At 37.1% G+C, this 21,849-nt stretch overlaps 2 protein-coding genes across 2 annotated transcripts in view; one reads left to right on the forward strand and one right to left on the reverse strand.

The window, feature by feature from the left end:
- The window catches only part of LOC140167875 (serine/threonine-protein kinase mTOR-like), a 245,616-nt gene extending 243,154 nt beyond the window's left edge, over positions 1-2,462 (reverse strand). Inside the window, exon 1 of the mRNA XM_072191165.1 lies at positions 2,372-2,462. The gene's annotated coding sequence lies outside the window, so the exon portion shown is untranslated. The remainder of the gene's footprint in view (positions 1-2,371) is intronic.
- Positions 2,463-2,758: 296 nt separating this feature from the next.
- On the forward strand, positions 2,759-5,109 carry LOC140167876 (ubiA prenyltransferase domain-containing protein 1-like). Its single transcript, XM_072191166.1, has 2 exons — positions 2,759-3,644; positions 4,182-5,109. Exons 1-2 carry the CDS (start codon positions 2,903-2,905, stop codon positions 4,421-4,423), a joined length of 984 nt encoding a protein of 327 aa, XP_072047267.1. The 5' UTR covers positions 2,759-2,902; the 3' UTR covers positions 4,424-5,109.
- Positions 5,110-21,849: the final 16,740 nt, after the last annotated feature.

The following is a 21,849-nucleotide window of genomic DNA, read 5'->3' on the forward strand; positions in this document are numbered from 1 at the left end:
GCTGCTATCATAATGAGACTAAGATCTAGAAACACCCCGAAATGCCGTTTGGGGAATTTTGCCAGCTGAAACTTTTTGATGAAAGTCAATCTTTGACAAGATGTAACTTTGCTACGGAAAGTGCTATGAAAAAATGGTTTTCAGTTTTGGCTTTGTTTACTCAAGGGCTTTGATTTGATATATAAAATGATGTCCCAGTTTGATGGCAAATTTGAATTCACCTAGCATACTAGTCACTAACTATAGAAGCCATTTTCCGAGGGGCGGAAAGACACAAAATGTGTGTCGTATGACCTATGACCCTGATAAACAACACGAATTACTCCATGTGGAAGTTGTTGAGATTGCTTGTGAGTTTTGTTAATGAAATTCCTATTTTGTAACAACATGTAACACACCAAAACATAAAGATCGACTATCTAATGACTTCATAGTCTACAATGATCCTAAATTTACCATTATCTGCGTAATCCTTTCTGTTCAAAGGCGAATTTGTAGTTTCATATTTTTGCCGTGATCGCAGTGTTCGTGAAGCTGCCAAATAATTCAACACTGATGGTCATGTGATGACCTTCTTCAATCCGGTCTCTGTGGACCCTACCACTTCTTAATAGGTATGCTACATGCTTTTGCGGCAATGGGGGCTGGCTGCGATTTTCTAACAGATCTTTTATGTCACCTTTGATTGAGTTATTTTCCAGGGTACTGAAATTATGTGAGTCACCATATCAAAATTATTTTAAAATCTTTTATAACTTCAAGGTGTAGAAGGGAAACCCTAATGTCACAAAAAAAGTAGGCCTATAATTAGAAATAGAACTGGTTTTGTTTGGAAGCAGTGGTTTAAAAACTCTGAAAAGTGCCCAAAGTTACCCCATTTTACGGTACCGTATCTTATAACAGCTTCAAATAAAACACAAAATGTCATTTTCATGTAACAATTGTTCGCTACTTCATTCATGATGGCCAGTAGGCCTATGGGTGAAGGGCTAGTGCAATAATTATGAGCCCGGTGGAATTTAACAAAATGGCTTGCCGCCCTTCTCAAACTGAGACAAATATTTCCCCCCTTCCTTCTTTGCACATGTCAAATACCGGGGTACTCAAGTTTGGTTTTGGTAGGGACGTGCGCTGAGAATTTGAAAGTGGACCCATAAATATACCAATTTTTCAAGAAATTTGGACCCATTTATATACCAAAAGTCCAAATTTTCGGCCAAATTTAACCCAAATTGTCGTAGTTTTTACAAATGTTCCCAAAATTTTGGGAAAATGTTGACAATTTTTGCTCGATTAAGGAAAAATTGAGCTATTTTCCGAAAAAAATTGAGAAAAAAAAAAAAAAAGGACCCATTTATATATACCAAAATAGGCTTTGAAAAAGGGGTCATTGATATACCAAAAGGCTGAAAATGCTACCCATATTTGCGCCACGTCCCCGTATGGCATTTGTACTGAGAACCCCCCCCCGGTGTCAAATATTTCGGATCCCAATTTGCAAACCTGAAAATATTCTCGATATTTATATAGGCTACATCTTGCGAGCAGGAAAATCTGTATAATTGGGATCGCCCTACGCCGCCTGGGTGATTTGTCAATCAAGTCAATTAAATCCCCTACAGACGAAAGTGGAATTAGTAATATCATGAATATGCTAATTCTGACCTGTTGTGACCTCCCCCTCCATTGCGCCGATAAACATGGACGATCTGCGAGTGAAAAATTAGGCGTGCTCACCGATTTCATACCTAAAATGTGTAAGAAATAATCATCTGATTTCAATATGGAATCAACAAGAAGAAACCGTAATCACCTCATATACGACTAGAGACAATTTCAGTACAATAGTAAGTGTGCGTAATTGCTAACGAAGATGAATTAAAAACCGGTAACCAACACGTTAAGAATGCACCTCCGTGTACATTACATAACCACTCAGTCTCTCCCTGATAGTCATATAACGACCAAATGATAAATGACGACTATCATGGAAGACTGAGTTCCGCAGTCTACTAGCATACCTACAGTTTCACAACGCGCATTGATTTTTGAAATAACTTGCATGCTTTTACGGTCAGATCGCATACAGCTGTTGGCAGCTTGAGTTCTGAGCTGTGTTTATTCAAATGAAAGTTTTACAATATGAATAATAATTATATTGCCTTGTGATAGTTATTTTGCATGTTGAGTAAAGCTTACAGAAGTGACAGTGTGAGTGTGTCAGTGTCAGTGTCAGTGAGTGTTTGTTGTAAAACATAACATGCAAAATTAAAATTAAAAGCATATTTAAACAAATCACTCAAGCATATTTAAGACAAATCATGAAATGCATGCATGCATGCTGTAAAATACAAGGAGCAGATTTACAGACCTCCCTGAAGAAGTGGACGTTCAGTAAATTACACGAATTTACATGGCAAAACTGCAGAAAAAAACAGTTTTATTTTCCTACATGGTGGACGCCATATTGGGTCTCGTTCACAAATTTTTATACGGATTTTATAATTTGCAATAAGGTTTCCTATATAAATATTTAGAAATAAAAATATAAATATTTTGGTCAATAAATATATTTTTTGGTCTAAATATTATACACTTTTAGCAATTTTAACTGTATATCTCACATTTATGTAAGTGCGTACAGAACATTTTAGCGAAGGCGTTTCCAAATAGTCTCTTAAACAGAGAGATATTCACACTGGCTGGGCACACACCATCAGTGAGTTTTAACCGGTACTGCGTGAAGAGTTTTAAAATCACGTTTCCCATTCATTGACGGTGATGAAATGGACACAAATAGTAGTGAGCTGTCAGAGGACGTGTTTTAAACAAATTGCATCATATTTTGGGCCCACCCGATCGTCTTATAAAAGGAAAAGAAACGTCCGTGGCCATATACGAGATGGCGAAGCAAACAAACGGCGTAGTACATATAGAAGATGTAAAACCGTGCCTAAAAAAACATGACAATACGTTGAATAACAAGCCGAGTAGACCAAGCCGATTTGCAACATATGTTATCGCACTGCGACCATGGTCATTCAGTGCAAGTTTGACACCAGTGCTGTTAGGTACAGCACTGGCATACAAAACAACAGGTACACTAAATTTACCAGTATTCTTGGCATCAATTGGTGCTGTTTTATTTGTGCATGGAGCTGGTAATCTAGTCAATACATATTATGACTTTCTCAAAGGAGTCGACAGCAAGAAAAGCGATGACAGAACTTTGGTCGATGGATATCTATCGCCAAATGCGGTAGGATCATTCGGAGCAGTACTGTATTTTTTAGGTTGTGTATCATTCTTAGTCCTCGTCCTTACATCACCGGCAAAAATGGAACATATAGCGTTATTGTATTTTGGTGGTTTATCAGGGTCTTTCCTTTACACCGGTGGAATTGGACTGAAATATGTTGCATTGGGTGACCTCGTTATATTGATAACATTTGGACCACTAGCAGTAATGTTTGCTTATGTTTGTCAAGTTGGACATCTAGCTTTATTCCCATTGTGGTATGCAATCCCACTCGCAATGAACACCGAAGCTATTCTTCACAGCAACAACACAAGGGACATGGAAGCTGATCGTAAAGCTGGTGCGGTAACTCTAGCCATATGTCTTGGACAAACGGGCTCTTACATGGTCTACGTTAGGGATGTTCATAAAATTTTGAAGTTCAATATTTTTAGCTGAAAGTTCTTTCATTTGAAAGAGAATCAAATTACCTAAACAATAAGGGGTCAATCATGTTTCTAGTGCATATACTTTTGAAGTTACAGACAAAAAATATGTCACAAAATTGCCCAAAATTTTTGTGTGTGAAGTTGTGACAGCAGGCACATGTACAATGTACACTACTGTATGTGACCCCAGATGACCTCCTATTCTTTACTGTAGGAAATCTGTTTTGGATGGTCATGATTTATGCACAAATTGCTTTTGCGCTTTAAAGAGTGTCGACTTGGTGGAACATAGATTGCACTATGTGATAGTTTATGAATCCAGTATCATGCTAGTACCAAAGTAAGTCAAAGTCACTCAGGTTTTGGTTGTCAAAATTAATTTTTAGTGATTTTTCCCATTGAGCCCCACAGTAAAGCCATTTTTGGACCGTACAGGCACATTCCACTTCCATATGGACGAATAGCGCCACCAATAGTTTGTGATATGAGCCTGCCTATCTACGTTTGCCTGCTATTTGTACCGTATCTAATATTTGCTGTCATGGGCGTAAACTTTGCACCTACCTTTTTCTTACCGCTAGTCACTCTACCATTGGCATTTAATCTTGAGAAGTGCTTCAGAAGAAATGAAATGGACAAGCTACCACAGAACACAGCCAAGTTGAATTTGGCATTTGGACTTTTATATGTAGCCGGCTGTTTTACTGCAAGAGCAAATGTACTTCCAGGTTTTTAAGTTATGACTTTTAAATGTTCATACCAAATGTTGCAAACTTTTTTTGCAGTTAAATACAGGTGCTGGGGCACTAACAATGTACCGTATTGTTTTTGTTTTAAAGAAAGGAAAAGGGTAAATCAGCTAAGTCTGGCAAAAATTTCTGTGTAATATGTACTTAATTCGTGTTCCGTCACCCCGTCCACATTCGAAATTCATCACCCCCATGTGCAAAGTCATTTAAATTGCAATTTTTCAAAAATTATAAAGTGTGTTTTTGTGGCACACATGCTGGGGGCCTGGAATATTATATAATTACATTGTGTAGATCCTTCAGTTCTGACTGTTTTAATTTTGACTGGCAATGAAACTTGGGAAATTAGCATATATGTGTTTGTTTTACATGTAACTGAAAACTATGTGACAGGAAACTTGTGTATCGAAGTGGATTCTGAAAAGATCGCTCAGCAGCTAATTACATGTAGTTCATAATTTATAATTATCTATTGAACATGGTTCTAAATGTCTTGTTGGTCAAACCAAAGCAAATTGTGTTCAATCTAAATATATGTCATATCATATGTAAAGTGTGTAAATTGTGTTGTGATCAAGCAAAATCACTCTGAAGTTGGGCATATTTAATTTGCAGTTTTCTCTGATTGCATCATTGAATCATTTATAAAGCTCCATTGAAATTGACCATTTAGCTCCATTGAAATTGACCATTTAGCTCCATATGGACAGTTGAAGTGTTTCTAAAGTAAAACATCTAGCAACAAAAGAAATTATTTCCTTTGTGTGGCTATGTATACATCTGAAAATCAATATTGCTGACTTCCGACTGATTTTGCTTTCACATCACAATTAAGGGTTGGGAAAATAACCCAAGTTGTAATCAAAATGAATACCATAATACTTTAGACTACTTCATGGATATTATAAATTTAATATTGCTAATAAATTTTCATATCAATATCATCATCATTATTCATTCAAATAAGAAAAGTTGCCCTTAAGGTGGTACTACACCCCTTGATAAATTTGTGACTATTTTGTATTTTTCTCAAAAATAATAACACACTGGTAACAAAAGTTATGTATATTAAAGGGCAAGAAATCCAGTTACCACACTGGAATTTCAGTGACTCGGGACAAGCGGTATGTTATTTATGATAAGAAAAGAAGTACAGCTAGAGAATGTACCTTGTTTCTATATAATGAACCACTTGTCTTGTTTCACTGAAATTTTAGTGAAGTAATTGGATTCCTTGCCCCTACAAAGGCGTAACTTTTATCTATAGTTATTTTTTGAGAGAAAATGCAAAATTAGACACAAAATTTATCAGAGGGTGTAGTACCACCTTAAAAATGAACACTGATTGAATGGTGGACAATAGAAACTAGAAAGCACTCCAAATACTAAAGGAAGGGAAAGATTATGAAATCTGACCAGTGTCTACAGGGATAATAGATTTATAGACCACAATTTTACACTTTTAGAGAGAAGATTCCAGTAATACCTTTTGAATAAATAATCTGATTTATATTGACATTTTGGTGAATTGGCTCACTTTGAATGCCTGCAGGAGATGATGTAACAATTTGCCCTCAGATTAATGCAAATCCATCAGATCAGTATAGTCTGATAATTCATAATACCGGTAATAAGCTTACAAAAGCCTTACATGTAGGAGTTTTATAACCTTGGCAGAAACTAGAATGCACTCCAAAATCCTCTGGCCAAGTAGTTCTCAAAGTGGGATGAAGATTAGGAAATAAAGCCAGTGTCTACAGTACAGGGATCATATTAAGCATTAAGGCCAGTGTAATGGGAGAGAACATGGACCTTTTCGAGCATCATTATTTCTGAATTGTATGTCAAAAGTATATAAAACTATACATTTTTGGAAAGGAAATGAGTCAAGGAATCCCATGGTGACGTCAGATTTGTTCAAAAATCTCGAGTTTTTGAAAAAATCACAAAAATTCACTTTTTATCCCAATTTTTTTGTGACAACTTAGAAAAAAATCCGTTCGGAGTAAAAAAATTTCAGTTAGCTTTTTATAAAGAAGAGACATGAACTTAGGGAAGGTTGTTTTATTTTTTTGAAATTCGTCTCTTTTTTAGAAATATTGAAAAAAACATGTGAAAAAAGCAATTTTGTCACTCTACTATAGTATTAAGCTAAAAATTGCACAGAATGGTGTATATTTTTGTTTAAAACAAATATTTTGAAAAAATGAGAAAACCTTCCCTAGGCTTTGATGTACTCTAAACGATAGTGCAAAAAGTTTACCTTTTGCTTGCGTATTTTTCGAGTTATCTTGTCACAAAAATCGTGCAATATTGTCAAAAGTGAACTCTGAGAAATCGACGTTTTAGTAAAAAAATGTCAAAATTATGCACAAAACGTCCTTATATTTTAAAACGGTAAGACTTTCACGCTTGTAAAAGCTGTATCTAGTGCATGGTCTAAATATGCATCTTTTTGCACCAATAAATCTATAATGTCTGCTTTCAGTGCGCCAAAATTCAAAATAATTAAAAAATCTAAGTGGCATTTTGACTGCAAATTTTTGTTTTGTTTACACCACATTTGCTGGCGTGAACAACAAACCGAATGTGCCTAGACTGCGTTGGACATACTGGCGAGAGTTGCGCAGCGTCACGCTAAGCTTAATCGCAGCGTAATCAAAATATTTCGCATTCGCGCATTTCTGACTCATTATTTCCCGCCAATTTACTTTAGAAGCTGTCTTGAGCCATGTGACTTTTTAGAGTTGAAAAGAGTGAAACAAATCAAGCAAAAATACGAGTAAATATTAGCAAGTTGTATTTTATCAGTTTCAAGTGAAAGAATACATCTTAGTGTTGATAAATATCAAGAAATCTCAAATTCGGGCGTGAACGAATGTGTCTTCCATTAGTTTTTTGGACTCACAGAATAGAGAAAAGATTCAAGGAGTGCTCAAGTTATTGACTTTTTAAAACTATTATCTGATTTATATTAAACTTATATGTGGGTTACAGTGCATACATTTGAAAGTTTCAAGTGTTATGCTAACTTCAGCAACTTCCATCCTAAATGTTTTTGGACAGTTTTTGGCCTTAGTTAAATTTCATGTATTAACAGTAAGATCATTAGGTCAAAGAGTGTTTTCCCTCTGTCAGCCAAGGTTAATTCTTCTGGAAAGAAAACTTTATAGCAAGGTATACACTAGGCCTGGCATTTTCGGTAATTTTGTACCCGGTACCAGCGCATTTTTCGGCGGGTAACCGGTACCAAATTGAAAAAAAAAAAAAAAAATCAAGATGTTTTGTATTTTAATATGAAAATTGATAATTTGTATTCATGTCATACTCTATTAATGATTTCAAAATGCATTGAATTTGAATGCATTTTTTTTTTTTTTTAGGTCAACCATGAATGATCCTAGCATTTAGGGTCTAAACCGAAAAAAAAAAAAAAATTTTTTTTTTTTTTTTTTTTTTTTGAATTTCGGTACCGGCGGGTACCGGGCAGGGTATTTCCTGCCGGGTAATGTAATCTCGGCGGGTACCCGTTTACCCGCCCGAAAATGCCAGCCTTAGTATACACATATTGATTCTTCATGCAATTGGGGGTGTTTGCGAGGTATTTGTGTATATTTCAACAGTAGATCAAGGAGTGCTGTGTTTCCCTTTGTCAACCATTCAATTTTAAATACCGGTATCTTACTATAATTTGCCTTATGTTGCGTGTAGGGGTGCGTGTATGTGTGTAAAAGGCTCCGTCAGTTTTGATCGAACCTCGCCAAATTCGCACGGGGTGCAGAAAAATACGGGAGTGTCGTAAGCTACCTTCGGTCGAAATCGGAGGTCGAAGGTCAAAGGTCAAATTTTAAACTTGGTCCAATTGGGCTGTAACTCGGTGGGTGGAATCCTGGATGTGAGGTGAATGCAGAGGTCACATTTGGTTGAGATCAGTAAAGAATTGGGCTCAAAATCGGCAAAAATGTGATTTTTTTTTGTTTGTTTTATCCAAAATCCACAGTATGGTATTGCACCCTGAATGTCCTCTCTGTTAATCTATAAATAGCTCTGATCATATGCACTGATCATGCTGATACATGTATAGGCCTTGCACAATATACCAACTCTTGCTATAAAGCCAATGTATTCCACTGTGGGTTTTATATTAACCCATTAAATGAAGGAAGAAAGAAAGTGTAGTCAGTAAAACAATAAAAAATATATAAATTAATTGATTTAATTAATTACCGGTAAATAAGTGATGTCATCTGAGGTCAAATGTCATCCTAAAGGTCATCCAGGGTCAAAGGTCATCAGGGGTCAACGGGATGAAACAGTACCCTATCAGCTGGATCCGGCTTAATGCTGGTGATTGTATTACCCTTTAACTCTTTAACTGACGTAAGAAATGGTCAGTTAAATAAGTAAATAAATAAATGAATGAATGAATGAATGAATGAATTGTCATCCGAGGTCAAAGGACATCAAACAGGTCAAAGGTCATGTGGGTCCGGCTATGTTGCTGTTATGCATATGGGCATATTGAGCTTAATAATCATTTACGCATACGGGTATTACCTCTAGTCTTACTATAATTTGCCTAATGTTGTATGTATGTATGTGTGTAAAAGGCTCCGTCAGTTTTGATCCCAGCCTCGCCAAATTCGCACGGGGGATACAGAAAAATACGGGGAGTGTCGTAAGCTACCTTCGGTCGAAATCGGAGGTCGGAGGTCGAAGGTCAAAGGTCAAATTTTAAACTTGGTCCGATTGGGCTGTAACTCGGAGGGTGGACTCCTTGATGCGAGGGGAATGCGGAGGTCACATTTGGTCGAGATCGGTAAAGGATTGGGCTCAAAATCTGCGAAAATGTGATATTTTGTTTGTTTTATCCAAAATCCACAGTATGGTATATTGCACCCTGAATGCCCTCTCTGTTAATCTATAAATAGCTCTGATGATATGTTCTGATCATGCTATAATTTGCCTAATGTTGTATGTATGTATGTGTGTAAAAGGCTCCGTCAGTTTTGATCCCAGCCTCGCCAAATTCGCACGGGGATACAGAAAAATACGGGAGTGTCGTAAGCTACCTTCGGTCGAAATCGGAGGTCGAAGGTCAAAGGTCAAATTTTAAACTTGGTCCGATTGGGCTGTAACTCGGAGGGTGGACTCCTTGATGCGAGGGGAATGCGGAGGTCACATTTGGTCGAGATCGGTAAAGGATTGGGCTCAAAATCTGCGAAAATGTGATATTTTGTTTGTTTTATCCAAAATCCACAGTATGGTATATTGCACCCTGAATGCCCTCTCTGTTAATCTATAAATAGCTCTGATGATATGTTCTGATCATGCTGATACATGTATAGGCCTTGCACAATATACCAACTCTTGCTATCAAGCCAATGTCTTCCACTGTGGGTTTTATATTAACCCATTAAATGAAGGAAGAAACAAAGTGTAGTCAGTAAAACAATAAAAATATATTTATTAATTGATGTAGTTAATTACCGGTAAATAAGTGATGTCATCTGAGGTCAAAGGTCATCCAATAGGTCATCCAGGGTCAAAGGTCATAAGGGGTCAATGGGGTGAAACAGTACACTATCAGCTGGATTGAGCTTATTAACTTGGTAAAATAAATCTGAGGAATCAGGCTATGATAAATAAAAGTCCCCAGGATTAGACCTATACCACTTTATGCTGGTGATTGTATTAGGCTATATTAACCCTTTAACTGAAGAAAGAAATGGTCAGTTAAATAAATAAATAAATTCATTAATGCATACGGCCATACGGGTATACCTCTAGTCCATCTAAATAACAGTGATTTTTCTAGGTGACTTCTGTTAGTCTGTAGCATGAGCGAAAAGGTCCTGGTATACAGGGATTGGTTTCTGTGTGAAATTGAAACCAGGTACAGTAAAACCTCCTTATAACGAAATCTGATACAAGAAAAACCCTATTATAAAGAAATATTTTTCCAGAATCAAGATACAAAATTCTTTTGTTATTTATTGTTTTTACAACCCTGATATAACTTGGATATAAAGAACTAATTTCTCTGTCCCTGACAACTTCGTTATAATGAGTTTCCACTGCACATCTAATTACATGTAGTTCAAGCATAGACCATCAAGCCTACATACTTTTCAAAGAGATTTTCACATGTAGATCCTATAAAAGGTACATGGGTGCACTGTATACGTACATGTATAGCTGGAGCTGCAAAGTTCATTTTGTTGCCCCCTTCAAAACATAAACGATGATTGTATGCTTTTTTACATGCTACATGTATGGTAGGGGTATTTAATGTGTGCTACATGTATGGATATGTTCCATACATTGGACAGTAGATTATCAGAAATTGTTAGAAATGCATTATGGGAAGTTGAAGATATCTTCTCTGGTAAGGTCTGTAGCCCAACTATTTATTTATAATATACTATGAAGACCTGAGCGCAAGAAGACTGTAAGTCCACTTGGCCCCTCAACATGTATACACTAAAGTTACGTATAATTTCTTAGGGTTTTAAACATTTTAATACATGTTCCAGGGTGAAAACATGGAAGGTTGTGAAAGATTTGTTTTGGCCCCTGAACATGTATAAAACATTACCAAACTATACGCAACTTTAGTGTATGTTGAGTGGCCAAGTGGACTTACGATCTTCTTGCACTCAGGTCTTCACATGTACATCACGTACATGTATCATATTCGTTCCATTAACCGCCCATGCTCCCACTCGGCAACTTTACTTGCACATGATTATCCATCATGTGCAGGATCCAACAAAGTCTAGAACCATCTGCTCATAAGATCCATATTTTGGGCCATTTTTATGTACATTAACATGCAATTATGAAAACAAAAAAATTCCTTTAAAAAAGGAATGGGCTGCCAATGGGAGTTATGATATGATGTGCTGAAATCCGGGGGGGGGGGGCCCTCCCACTTTGGATGTGACGTGTATGTAGGGCTATTAAGGCCCTCTTTTTCACCATCGCTGTCACCCAAAGACACCATTACCAGCACATGCTCTGTCACCCAAAGACCCCATATTTTCCTTTAGATCTGTCACCCAAAGACCTAGACCCTAATATTTCCACCTGAACAGCAACGAGTTGTGAGCCCATCCATAATGACTTTGTTAAGTGCTCTGGGTGGTTATTGGAATGAATATGATAGAATAGGATAACTTTATTTCATGTTGCCATTGTTACATCTCAAGTATTGTTGCTTTTTTATGTTTTTATTGTTTGTTTTATAATATATAACTAAAGTTTAATTTTAAGAAACAAAAAGCCAATGTGGATTATTATTAACATGGCAAATTTTGAATGAAACATTTGCCCTATAATACCAGTTTTGCATCCTTCCCAACTGATCGTAATGTACCAGAACCACAATGCCACAACTGTTACCAATTTTTATGTACGTTCTTACTCCACCCCAAAATGCTGCTCCTCCCCCACAAATTTCCACTAGTGGTGAATTTGTGGGAATTTTGTTAGGCGACGAAATAAAAACCCAGTTCTACAGGCCCGATCAACCCAGAATTTGCGTTTTGGAGAATTTTTTTCAATTATTATTTTTGCTAATAAAATCATGTAAAATCAGCTGTTTTTGCCCAGAATTTATTAATTTTGGTTGAACATTGTTAGAAAATGCAAGAAAGATTTTTTTTTTGTGGGGGGGGGGTAATCTTAAAAAGTACGCCCCCCTGTAGAACAGGGGTTTCATCGCCTTACATATATGGGGAATTCAATAGCTGCCCTATAGACATTGGACAATTTCTACAGTTATGTATTGGCCGTACTGCACTTGTACCTGCATTGGCACTTAGCAGCTATTGCAGATCTGGCATTCTTGCACTTGAAACCTTTGAAACAGATGTTTGAAAGCATTCTGAAATAAAAGAATTTTCTTTTCATAAACATTGAATCCATCGGTTGTTTTTATTGTCTATTATTTTATGAATGAATGTTTCTATTGTCTATTATTTTATGAATGAATGGGTACAGTTGGTAAAGGGCCCTCAAGCCTACATTTAGCATTGTAGAAAATTACAAGTAACAATACGAATTGTTACATGGAATCTGTTGAATGGAATGTCATAATAACCTAATGCACACTGCGGCTGGGTGGTGCCTCGTAACATCTCAATGAATAATAAGCAATCAGTCGACCATGTACAGTGAGTCTTGAGACCCTGAAGTCCAATACAAAAAGTATTGTAAATTACAAAAATTTCAAGCATGTGATAAGATTTCATCAAAAAGCAAATTACATCATGAATTTCATGATCCGTTGTATAAAATGTCCGGGTATAAAATGTAGTAAAAAACAGCTAAGGAGAGGTGTTTGTCATTCTTAGTTTGAGTGTCTTTTTTTTTCGCCAAGAAAAACACTTCACATGTTATTCACACACACCGACATCGCCTGGCTCTGATCGCCTGGCTAGTGGCTAATAATTACTTGGTACACCAGAGATACTAAAATAAATACCCGGGATCGATACTCGTGAATGTGCTATGCACGATTTTGATATTCAGACGAAAATCTTTGGATACCGGGTAGAAAATGATGAATATCTCCCGTAAATGATTTCGTCTAAAGAAACCAGATGTGGTTCCTTGCACTTGAATATATATGTGTTGAACAGATATGATATAGTCGTTAGCTTGCGTCTTGAGAAAGAAGCTTGCGTCTTGAACTCAAAAACTGACAATAATTCTGATTTTATATGTGCCGAATTATATCATCATCAGTCGGCTGCGGAGCAGGCGACTACAAGCTTAGCGCAGTGTATAGGCCAATCGTGGGTAGTCTCAGAGCGAGGTCAGTCACCGGGCAATTGTCAGTAGCCTTAGTCAGATGTCCTTCGGCCCATTATGCGTCTCAAAACTATTAAACAGGTCGGAACAAAATGGCCATGCGTGGCGGTCGATTCAACCTACCATGGCGATTTCTGCCATGAAGATATCGGGGCGATGACACAGTGTCACAGGTAGGCCTACTCAATTTACATCAATCCTAAAGAGTGTGTAATTACCTAATCCACCGGCGTGACCAGGATCTTTTCCTGCAGGGGGCTCAGAGGGGCTTTCAGAGTTATGCGGATGCTAAATGGCTATAATCGCCAAAAAACGGCTGATTTTACGTGATTTTTAACAAGGTGCGTGGGCTTCAGCACCCAAAGCCCAGTGGCATAACTAGGGGGGCTGACCAATTCAGCATAGATTCTGCGCCCTTCCAAGCGATGAAAGTCAAAATTTTTGCGCGCATTTCAGCACCAAATCAATTGAAAGAACATTTTAAGACCGATATTCAACTTCTAGTAACTTCAAAATTAATTAGTGGTAGGCCTTATTTGTCCAAAATTTTGCACGCTCCCGCGCAATTGTTTCAAAAATGGGGGGGTCTAAGATATTCTCGGGTGGTGGGGGGGGGGGTACACACTAAAAACTACGGGGTTATATTTTCCGTGGTCATTTTGAATTGACCACGTTTGGGGTTGTTTTGACCCTTCAAGGGGGTTGTACTGTTTTAATTTGACCACATTCACGAGGTCATTTTAGCCACGACGAACGTGGTCAAAAACTTAGTGGTCATTTTGCCGATACCGTCGCGCATTGATATCAGTTTCAATCTTCCGCTTTGAAAATCTCAATTCATAAATGAGTTTAAACATGAGCTGCAATTAATGTTTGTTGATTAATAAATAAAACTAATTTTTTGACCGAAGTTACCCAATTTGTCAACTTTATAATGACTTGCATTTCGGAACTATTTGCACACACGGTGTGCATCGGCTCACGTGGTCACATCAGCGCCATATTTGTTCTGATTGTGCAGCTCAGCGGATTGTCGTGTGTGCTTGTCTGCATGATGGAATATGAAAAGTTAGTTGAAAAGTGAGACTGCAAGGATGCATAGACTTGTCTATGCACGCAGATTCATGCCAATTTCATGCTGTCGTGGCTGTGTGTCTTGGCTGCAGTTGTTATAAGCTTATATCATGTAAGCTTATAATACGTGAACTGTCATAGGCGATGACTGACTGTGTGTGAGTGTGATACACAGATGCATTTTGCAGTTTGCTGTTTATGTAATGCTTTCTCTGTGCAGAAACACACTTATGTCCTGGTGGGACCAGCATGACCATAGGCCTACTAAAAAATCCAAACAACCCCTAAATGTGGTTATTGAGTAACCCTATAAAACAACCCTTTCAAATGGGTCATTTCATTTGACCCCGAAATGAGGTCATTAAGTAACCCAATAAGGCAACCCTTTTGAAGGGGTCATTTCATTTGACCCCGAAATGTGGTAATATTTTGACCCCAATGGGGTTACTATTTGACCCAAATACGTAGTCATTGCAATGACCCCGACCAATGGGGTCAAAATGACCCCGTTAGTGGTATGGTGTTTAGTTGATAACTATGCTGGGGTCAAAAATGACCCCGTTTGGGTCATTTTTTGACCCCGTAGTTTTAAGTGTGTAGGGGCGCCAATTTTGTTTCTTGCCCCGGGCGCTACCAACCCTAGTTACGCCAATGCCAACCCCCCTCCCCCTGGACACGCCACTGTAATCATAGGGGCCGTACCCCCAGGTCAACCACTTTAGCTTCATCATTCATAGTTTATACAAACATGCATCATTTCATTATACTAGCAGATCTGATTTTAGCTTTTGAGAAATATCGCCCTCGTTTTTTACAAAATTATTCGAAAAGAAAAGTTGTAGCGACGAGGTGGGCAGAGGGAACTGATCAAGTTCTAAAAATGATTGCGCCATTACCATTTACAATTTTTTTTTATAACAGACGGTTAGTTACAGACCCTATATAACAAGTCAAAATTAACCGAAATACGTGCTGAAATATAAGACTGGAAAACAAGGAAGCATGGTTTAAAAGGAAAGTAAATTTTTAAGGAATCGGATAGCAACAGCTAGCAAAGTAGCTCAAAGTTTGCACAGTATGGGACCAGGGACATGATAGAGCACATCAGACATATCGAATTGCATTCTGAATACGAGGAATATCCTTCTGATATCAAATAATTTTGACTTTTTGAAATTGGCGATAGTACACATTCTCACATTTATGGCAAATTATTAAACATTAATAATTTTTTTTTTCATGTTTAACGGTCCTCGAAGTAAAAGTCATAAATCTAATGATGTTGTAGGCCTATGTAGCTGGGTTATTTGAGAATTTATACCTTTCGTGTTGAAGATACACATTTTTCCCAAACATTTTTTGGGGAAACATGTAGGCCTACCGCCTATACGAAAAGTCAAAATTTTCAAATGATCGTCGGCTTTTCCTCCTGGAGTTATCAATTTTACTTCGAGGACTGTTAAGGGCCCGGGAGAGACACTCCCTATCTGAAATGGCAGGGATGTGCCTCGGCCATGTTAAAAGTAGGGGGCATTCAGGTCAAATGTACAATTACAAAAATATGGGGTCATTCAGTACACAACCTGAATAAAAATGGGGTCATTCGGTATGAAACTTTGAAAAAAGGATGGTCATTGGGGTAACAAAAAGTAAAATGGGAGTCATTGAGTACAGGATTGCCAAAAGAGTTAAGAGTATCATTACGTACACATAAATAAGTGCCAAACTGCGTAAAAACAACTTGGCCACCTTGGAAATGTGAAAAATCTCATTATTTCTGGAGGAGAACACAAATACCACCTAAATTTGGGAATTAAAAGGGGGTCATTGGGTATAGCAGGAAATAGAAAAAGGGGTCATTGAGTACATGAATTTTTTTAAAGGGGTCATTGGGTAATAGGTAGGACCATAACACAAAAAGGGGGTCATTGGGTACAAGCCGGTTTGAAAAAGGGGTCTATCTGAGGCACATGATGCATATCTGTCATGGAAGTGCCCCCCCGGGGTTAAGGGATCTAGAATGAGCGTTTATGGCGTTTCGACAGTATTTTTTGTGGGACATGAGAGCACCTCAGACGTATCGAATTGCATTCTGAATACGAAGCATGTCTTTCTGATATCAAATAATTTTCATTTTGTGAAATTCACGATAATACAAATTTTATGACAAATTATTAAAATTTGATATTTTTCAAATTTTTGATATATAACAGTCCTCGAAATAAATTTTATAAATCTAATGATATATTCTTAAAGTGTATGTAGCTGGGAGGAAAAGCCGACGATCAATTGAAAATTTTGACCTTTTATATTGAAGATATGGATTTTTTTCCCCAAAAGACCTATTTTTTTGTGGTGTTTTGGGAAAAAATCCATATCTTCAATACGAAAGGACAAATTTTTCAATTGATCGTCGGCTTTTCATCCCACCTACATAAACTTTAAGTATAAATCATCAGATTTATAAAGTTTACTTCAAGTACTGTTAAATATCAAAAATATCAATTTTTAATGATTTGCCATAATGTGTATTACATTGCGAATTTCAAAAATCAAAATTATTTGATATCAGAAGGACATTCTTCGTATTCAGAATGCAATTCGATATGTCTGATGCTCTAATGTCCCACAATAAATACTGTCCAAACCCCAGGTCCAAACGTTCATACCCCTTCCCTTAAAATGTCAAAAATATAAATTTGTAATAATTTGCCATAAAATTTGTATTATATCTCGAATTTCAAAAAATTAATAATTAATAATTGCCCTCTGCATTCATTTTTAGCACGAAAAACCCCAGTTTTTGACCCAAATACATGTATGGTGAAGTTGCAACATTTTGCGCGCTTTCGCGAACTGGCACATATATGATAGCAAAGCACACCACCTTCACCTTCAATTTAACTGAAATTGAAATTTTTCGCGCGAAAAAGGAGTCCCAGTAAAACCGGATTTCTCGTCCCGACCGAGATTAAAACAAGCAAATTGAACAGTATACAAATATTACATGCCTATGAGTGTGATAGTACAAAATATATCATGAGGTCAAATTTTGACTTATCTATTTCACGAGGCGTAGCCGAGTGAAATAGGTCAGTCAAAATTTGACCGAATGATATATTTTTACTATTACACGAATATTGGCACGTAATATTTGTTTTATATCATGATATCACATGGTTTCTTTTCATGCCATGTGATAGTAAAAACTATCACATGGCTAAAGTCACTGTAATCATGATATAAAACAAAATGACATTGAAAGTTAAGACTGCGCCCTTGACGTTGATGTAAGTATCATGTCACTGATCTGATTGCAAAAGAGGGCGCTTTTCACTTGCACAATTTTTGTGTCAGTTCCTGCAGAACTGACACCTTTAGTACAGGTTTGACGATCACGTGACAAATCGAATCTGTGACGTCAATATTAATATCGATATCAATTTAAGGCTGTTCTAGTTAAATTACATATACCCATTGGCATTTTGGCTGTTCCATTTAATTTACATACTCAACATTTCCCTGTGCACTTAGTCCATGAATTGATCCTGATTTGCATTGTCGTATAGAGTTATATTTTTGTACACAACAGGGATGTTACTATTGTTTTACCTAAATGAAGCATACTTTTGCTTTTATCTTTCTTTGTCCTTTATTAATTATAAATTAGGTGATTTAATTAATATAATTCTTTGTTTCAGCGACCCAGGGGTAAACAGACAAACAAAAACATAGGTCAAACGAACAAAAAGTACCCAAATCCCTACATGTTATATCTCCCTGTGTTATAGACAAATTGTATACGTCACATTTAAAATCATTTAAAATGACTTATAAATTGCCTTATGCTATAATGGGGTCTTATACATTTGTATTGTGTGAACTTAGTTTTTAAATGCCTTTGGCTTCCAGGTTAGTTTCTCGGAGCTGGTGAGGTGTATCTGGGTGTAACTTGGTAGGGTGGTGGTAAGTGGCTGTCCTAAGACTTGATGCATTTTTTGGCGCACAATATGCAAATTAAGTAGCTAATTTGCATATTTAACTTAAAAATTGTTTTTGGTGGGTTTTTTTGCCATTTCGAAGAACTGGTGAGGCGTGTAGGGATATAACTTGATGAGGTTGTGGTAAGCGGCAGTTTCACGGAGCTGGTGAGGTGTATTGGGGTATAACTTGGTAGGGTGGTGGTAAGTGGCTGCCCTAAGACTTGATGCAATTTTTGGCGCAAATTAGGTAGCTAATTTGCATTTTTTTGCCATTTCGAAGAACTGGTGAGGCGTTTTGGGATGTAACTTGATGAGGTTGTGGTAAGCGGCAGTCGTAAGATCCGATGCAATTTTTGTCGCAAGATATGCAAATTAGTCACCACATTTGCCTATTTTTTTTATTTGTCGAATTGCTTTTGGCCATTTTTCGGAACCATCTTTAACATTACATTCAAATAATAATTACATTGTAAATTGGAACTGACACCAATTTTTTTCAGGAATATCTTGTTTTGTTGAGACAGGTTGTATTCTGATGTAAGTGATGTTCTTTTATACCCTTGATTCAATTCCAAATTCCATGTTCTTTACCTTTCTTTACAGAACAGCTTTACATTTCACCGTTTTTCTAAAAAATATTCGTCATTTTGAGTGCTAAGACCTTTCTGTGATAGGCCTACCTGTACATTATTTACTACAGTTCAATATAATCAGGCCCGTACGCAGGGGGGGGGGTGCAGGGGGTGCGACCGCACCTCCCCAAATTTGCAAAGTATATTCAAAAAGTCCCAAAATTTAAGAATTTGCGAGCGAAGCGAGCAAAAAAATCAGGTTTTTAGGTTTTTTGGTCAAAAAGGTCCAAATTTTTAGGAAAAGTCCACTTTTCACAAAATCGCCCCTTTGAAAAAAAAGTCCACTTTTTCAAAATCAGCACCCCCAAAAACAATCCTGCGTACGGGCCTGAAAATGATTGTATTTTATCATTGAGGTATATTTGTTCTCTGGTTGCTAAAAGTAATTGGAAAATAAAAGTCTGTAAAGAACAATAGCAAAGCAGATCGATAAGTTGCCGTCGGGCCGAGTATAAAACTCATTTCTATTCGTTCCGCGATCCATATGAATTTGTGATTCGGGTGATTATCAATCAGTTATTCCATTTAAAATCCAACCCCATGGACAATTTTGGAAATATCTTACACAGGGGAGAGTGAATTTCAAAAAGAATGAATACATTAGGCACTGCGCTCCATTTGAATTTCATCCATCCTTTGAGAAAGATACAACTTGGATCTTGTAAGTTTATAGAATTGGTATAGGCCTATGTGCCGATTCCATACCCCCTGGAAGATATTTCAAAAATCTTCCGGGGGAGTGTGGGTTTTAAATAGATTAACCCAATGAGGTTTGGTTGCAGCTACATGTAATGTTCATTTGATTTACATTTGAACTTACCAGAAGATATCTTGCACTTCCCACAATGCATTTCGTCCATTTCAATTTTCTGTATCGTCTGATTTGCTAACCAGTGCAACAAAATTATTATTATCATAGTTACCTCATCAATGAACAGAGCACATCCAGATCTTGTAAACCATGTTTCTTTCTTGACTATCAACCCATGTTTAGCCAGTTTATTCTCAAAATGAAAACAAAGGGAACCTGTACAAACTACAAAGTAATGGGAGTGTCATTTGAAGAGATGCATTCCCGAGATGCATTATGTTGCAAAGCACTCTGGGAAGGGTAAGATATAGTCTCAGCATTTGAAATATATTTAGCAAATTGCATGATTGCATGAGCCAACCAATCAATAATAATCATGAAAATAGCCAAGTAAAGGTCAAATTTACTGATTGGTGCAGTGCGCTTCCTATTTTGGTAAAATCTGAAAGAGACGAAAAAACGTTATACAAATTACCATGCAATCGAAAATTTCTTCTCTAAATATCACTGAAAACTCGAAAAAATTGAAGAAGAAAAATCTAAACATATTTCGGAAATATATTTGAAAATATAAAGTCCAATATAGGATTGCAAACGATTGTATAAATCTTGCTTACTTGCTTAGATCGACTGGTCTAGTCGGACTCCGCTGATGGTTCTCCTCACGACTCTGTTCTGCATGCAGTTCTTAATATCTTGTCTCCCAAGCCCTGGTATCCGATTATTTGCTTATAGGTGGGTAACCTGATTGATGACAGCCTCATCCCCCCACCACCACTTTACCCCCATTAAAATGCAGATTTTGGTATCAGGTGAAAGTTCATATTTTTTTTCATTAACATATTGAAATTAGGCATTCCAAATCGGTATTTATTTTCGAAGAAATCATCAAAATATGCCGAATTAGTATCGACTGTGATATACCACGTTTGAGACTAATTCAACAGTTTGTTGATGATATCTTTGGAAATACATCGATTTGGAACTCCTAATGTCAAAATGTTAATGAGAAAAAATTTTGATCTTTCATTTGATGATCATGATGATTATCATTAATAAAAACACTGTAGACTACCAGTACCACGCTGTATAAATGTCAGTAATTACATTAGGAATATAGTCACATTTACAAGAAACACTTAGGCCTACATGTTGTTGTTTTTTTGTTTTTGTTTTTGTTTTTTTTTTGCTTTTTTGTTTTTTTAATATTATTTTTGCATGAATGCTTGAAAGGGACAAGCATTTATGTTATACGTATACGTTTTAAAGAATTCTATTTTCCAAATATATCAGGCCACCTTCCTTTAATGTAGTCCTTCTGTAGTTGTCCTCTTGATTTTTTACCATGCGTACATGTAGGCTCAGCAAAACCATGACAACTCTGGAAGCTGCCTCTGTTTCACGTCTTGCACAGTGTCCAGCAAATCGCAGGCTTTTCGTTTTCAGTCTTTTGGAAATTGGCGAGAGATTGCAGTAGGCCCTACAGCTCCTTATTGATGGTGTGTGACTGCCAGGTAACATTAAGTGCTTTTCTCAAAAGTCTTGTGTAACAACAATCAAGCGCCTTCATAAACTTTGATGTAATTGTCCAAGTTTCTGCACCATACAACAGGACTAATTCAACTCTGGTGGTGAAAAGCTTGGTTTTTAGATTTCTAGGCAAGCTGCTCTACCATATCTTGCTCATGCTGTTGCACGCCTTCCATGTCCGAACTTTCCTGATGTACTGCTCCAAGGTATTTGAAATCGCCAAGGTATTTGAAATCGTCAACTATTTCAAGTTTGCTACCAATCTACCATCAAGCGTATTGGGGATGAGGCCATTTGCAAACCATCGCCTTGGTCGTTCATGCTGAGACCGACTGTAAGTGTTGCAGTCTCAACAAGATGGAGTAGCTCTTCAGCATCTCTGAGACTGTTGGCCAATAGTCCCGGGGTCACTCACTACTTGACTTGCTACGCACCCGTGTCCAAGAAAAACGTCTAAAAGGGTATGTTTTTTACCACACAGCGGCGTCGACGTCTTTTTGAAAAAGGGGTACTTTTTCAGAAGGCATCGCCATTTAGGGGTCCTTTTTCAGACAAATCCTTAGACG

The sequence above is a fragment of the Amphiura filiformis genome, chromosome 13 (genome assembly GCF_039555335.1).
Source record: "Amphiura filiformis chromosome 13, Afil_fr2py, whole genome shotgun sequence".
NCBI classification, from domain to species: Eukaryota; Metazoa; Echinodermata; class Ophiuroidea; order Amphilepidida; family Amphiuridae; genus Amphiura; species Amphiura filiformis.

What these genes read in the sequence shown, in the direction of transcription:
- LOC140167876 (XM_072191166.1), top strand. Translation starts at nt 2,903, where the DNA reads ATGGCGAAGCAAACAAACGGCGTAGTACATATAGAAGATGTAAAACCG. An exon ending in TGGACAAACGGGCTCTTACA is followed by an intron (nt 3,645 to 4,181) that starts TGGTCTACGTTA and finishes ATATGAGCCTGC; the next exon opens with CTATCTACGTTTGCCTGCTA.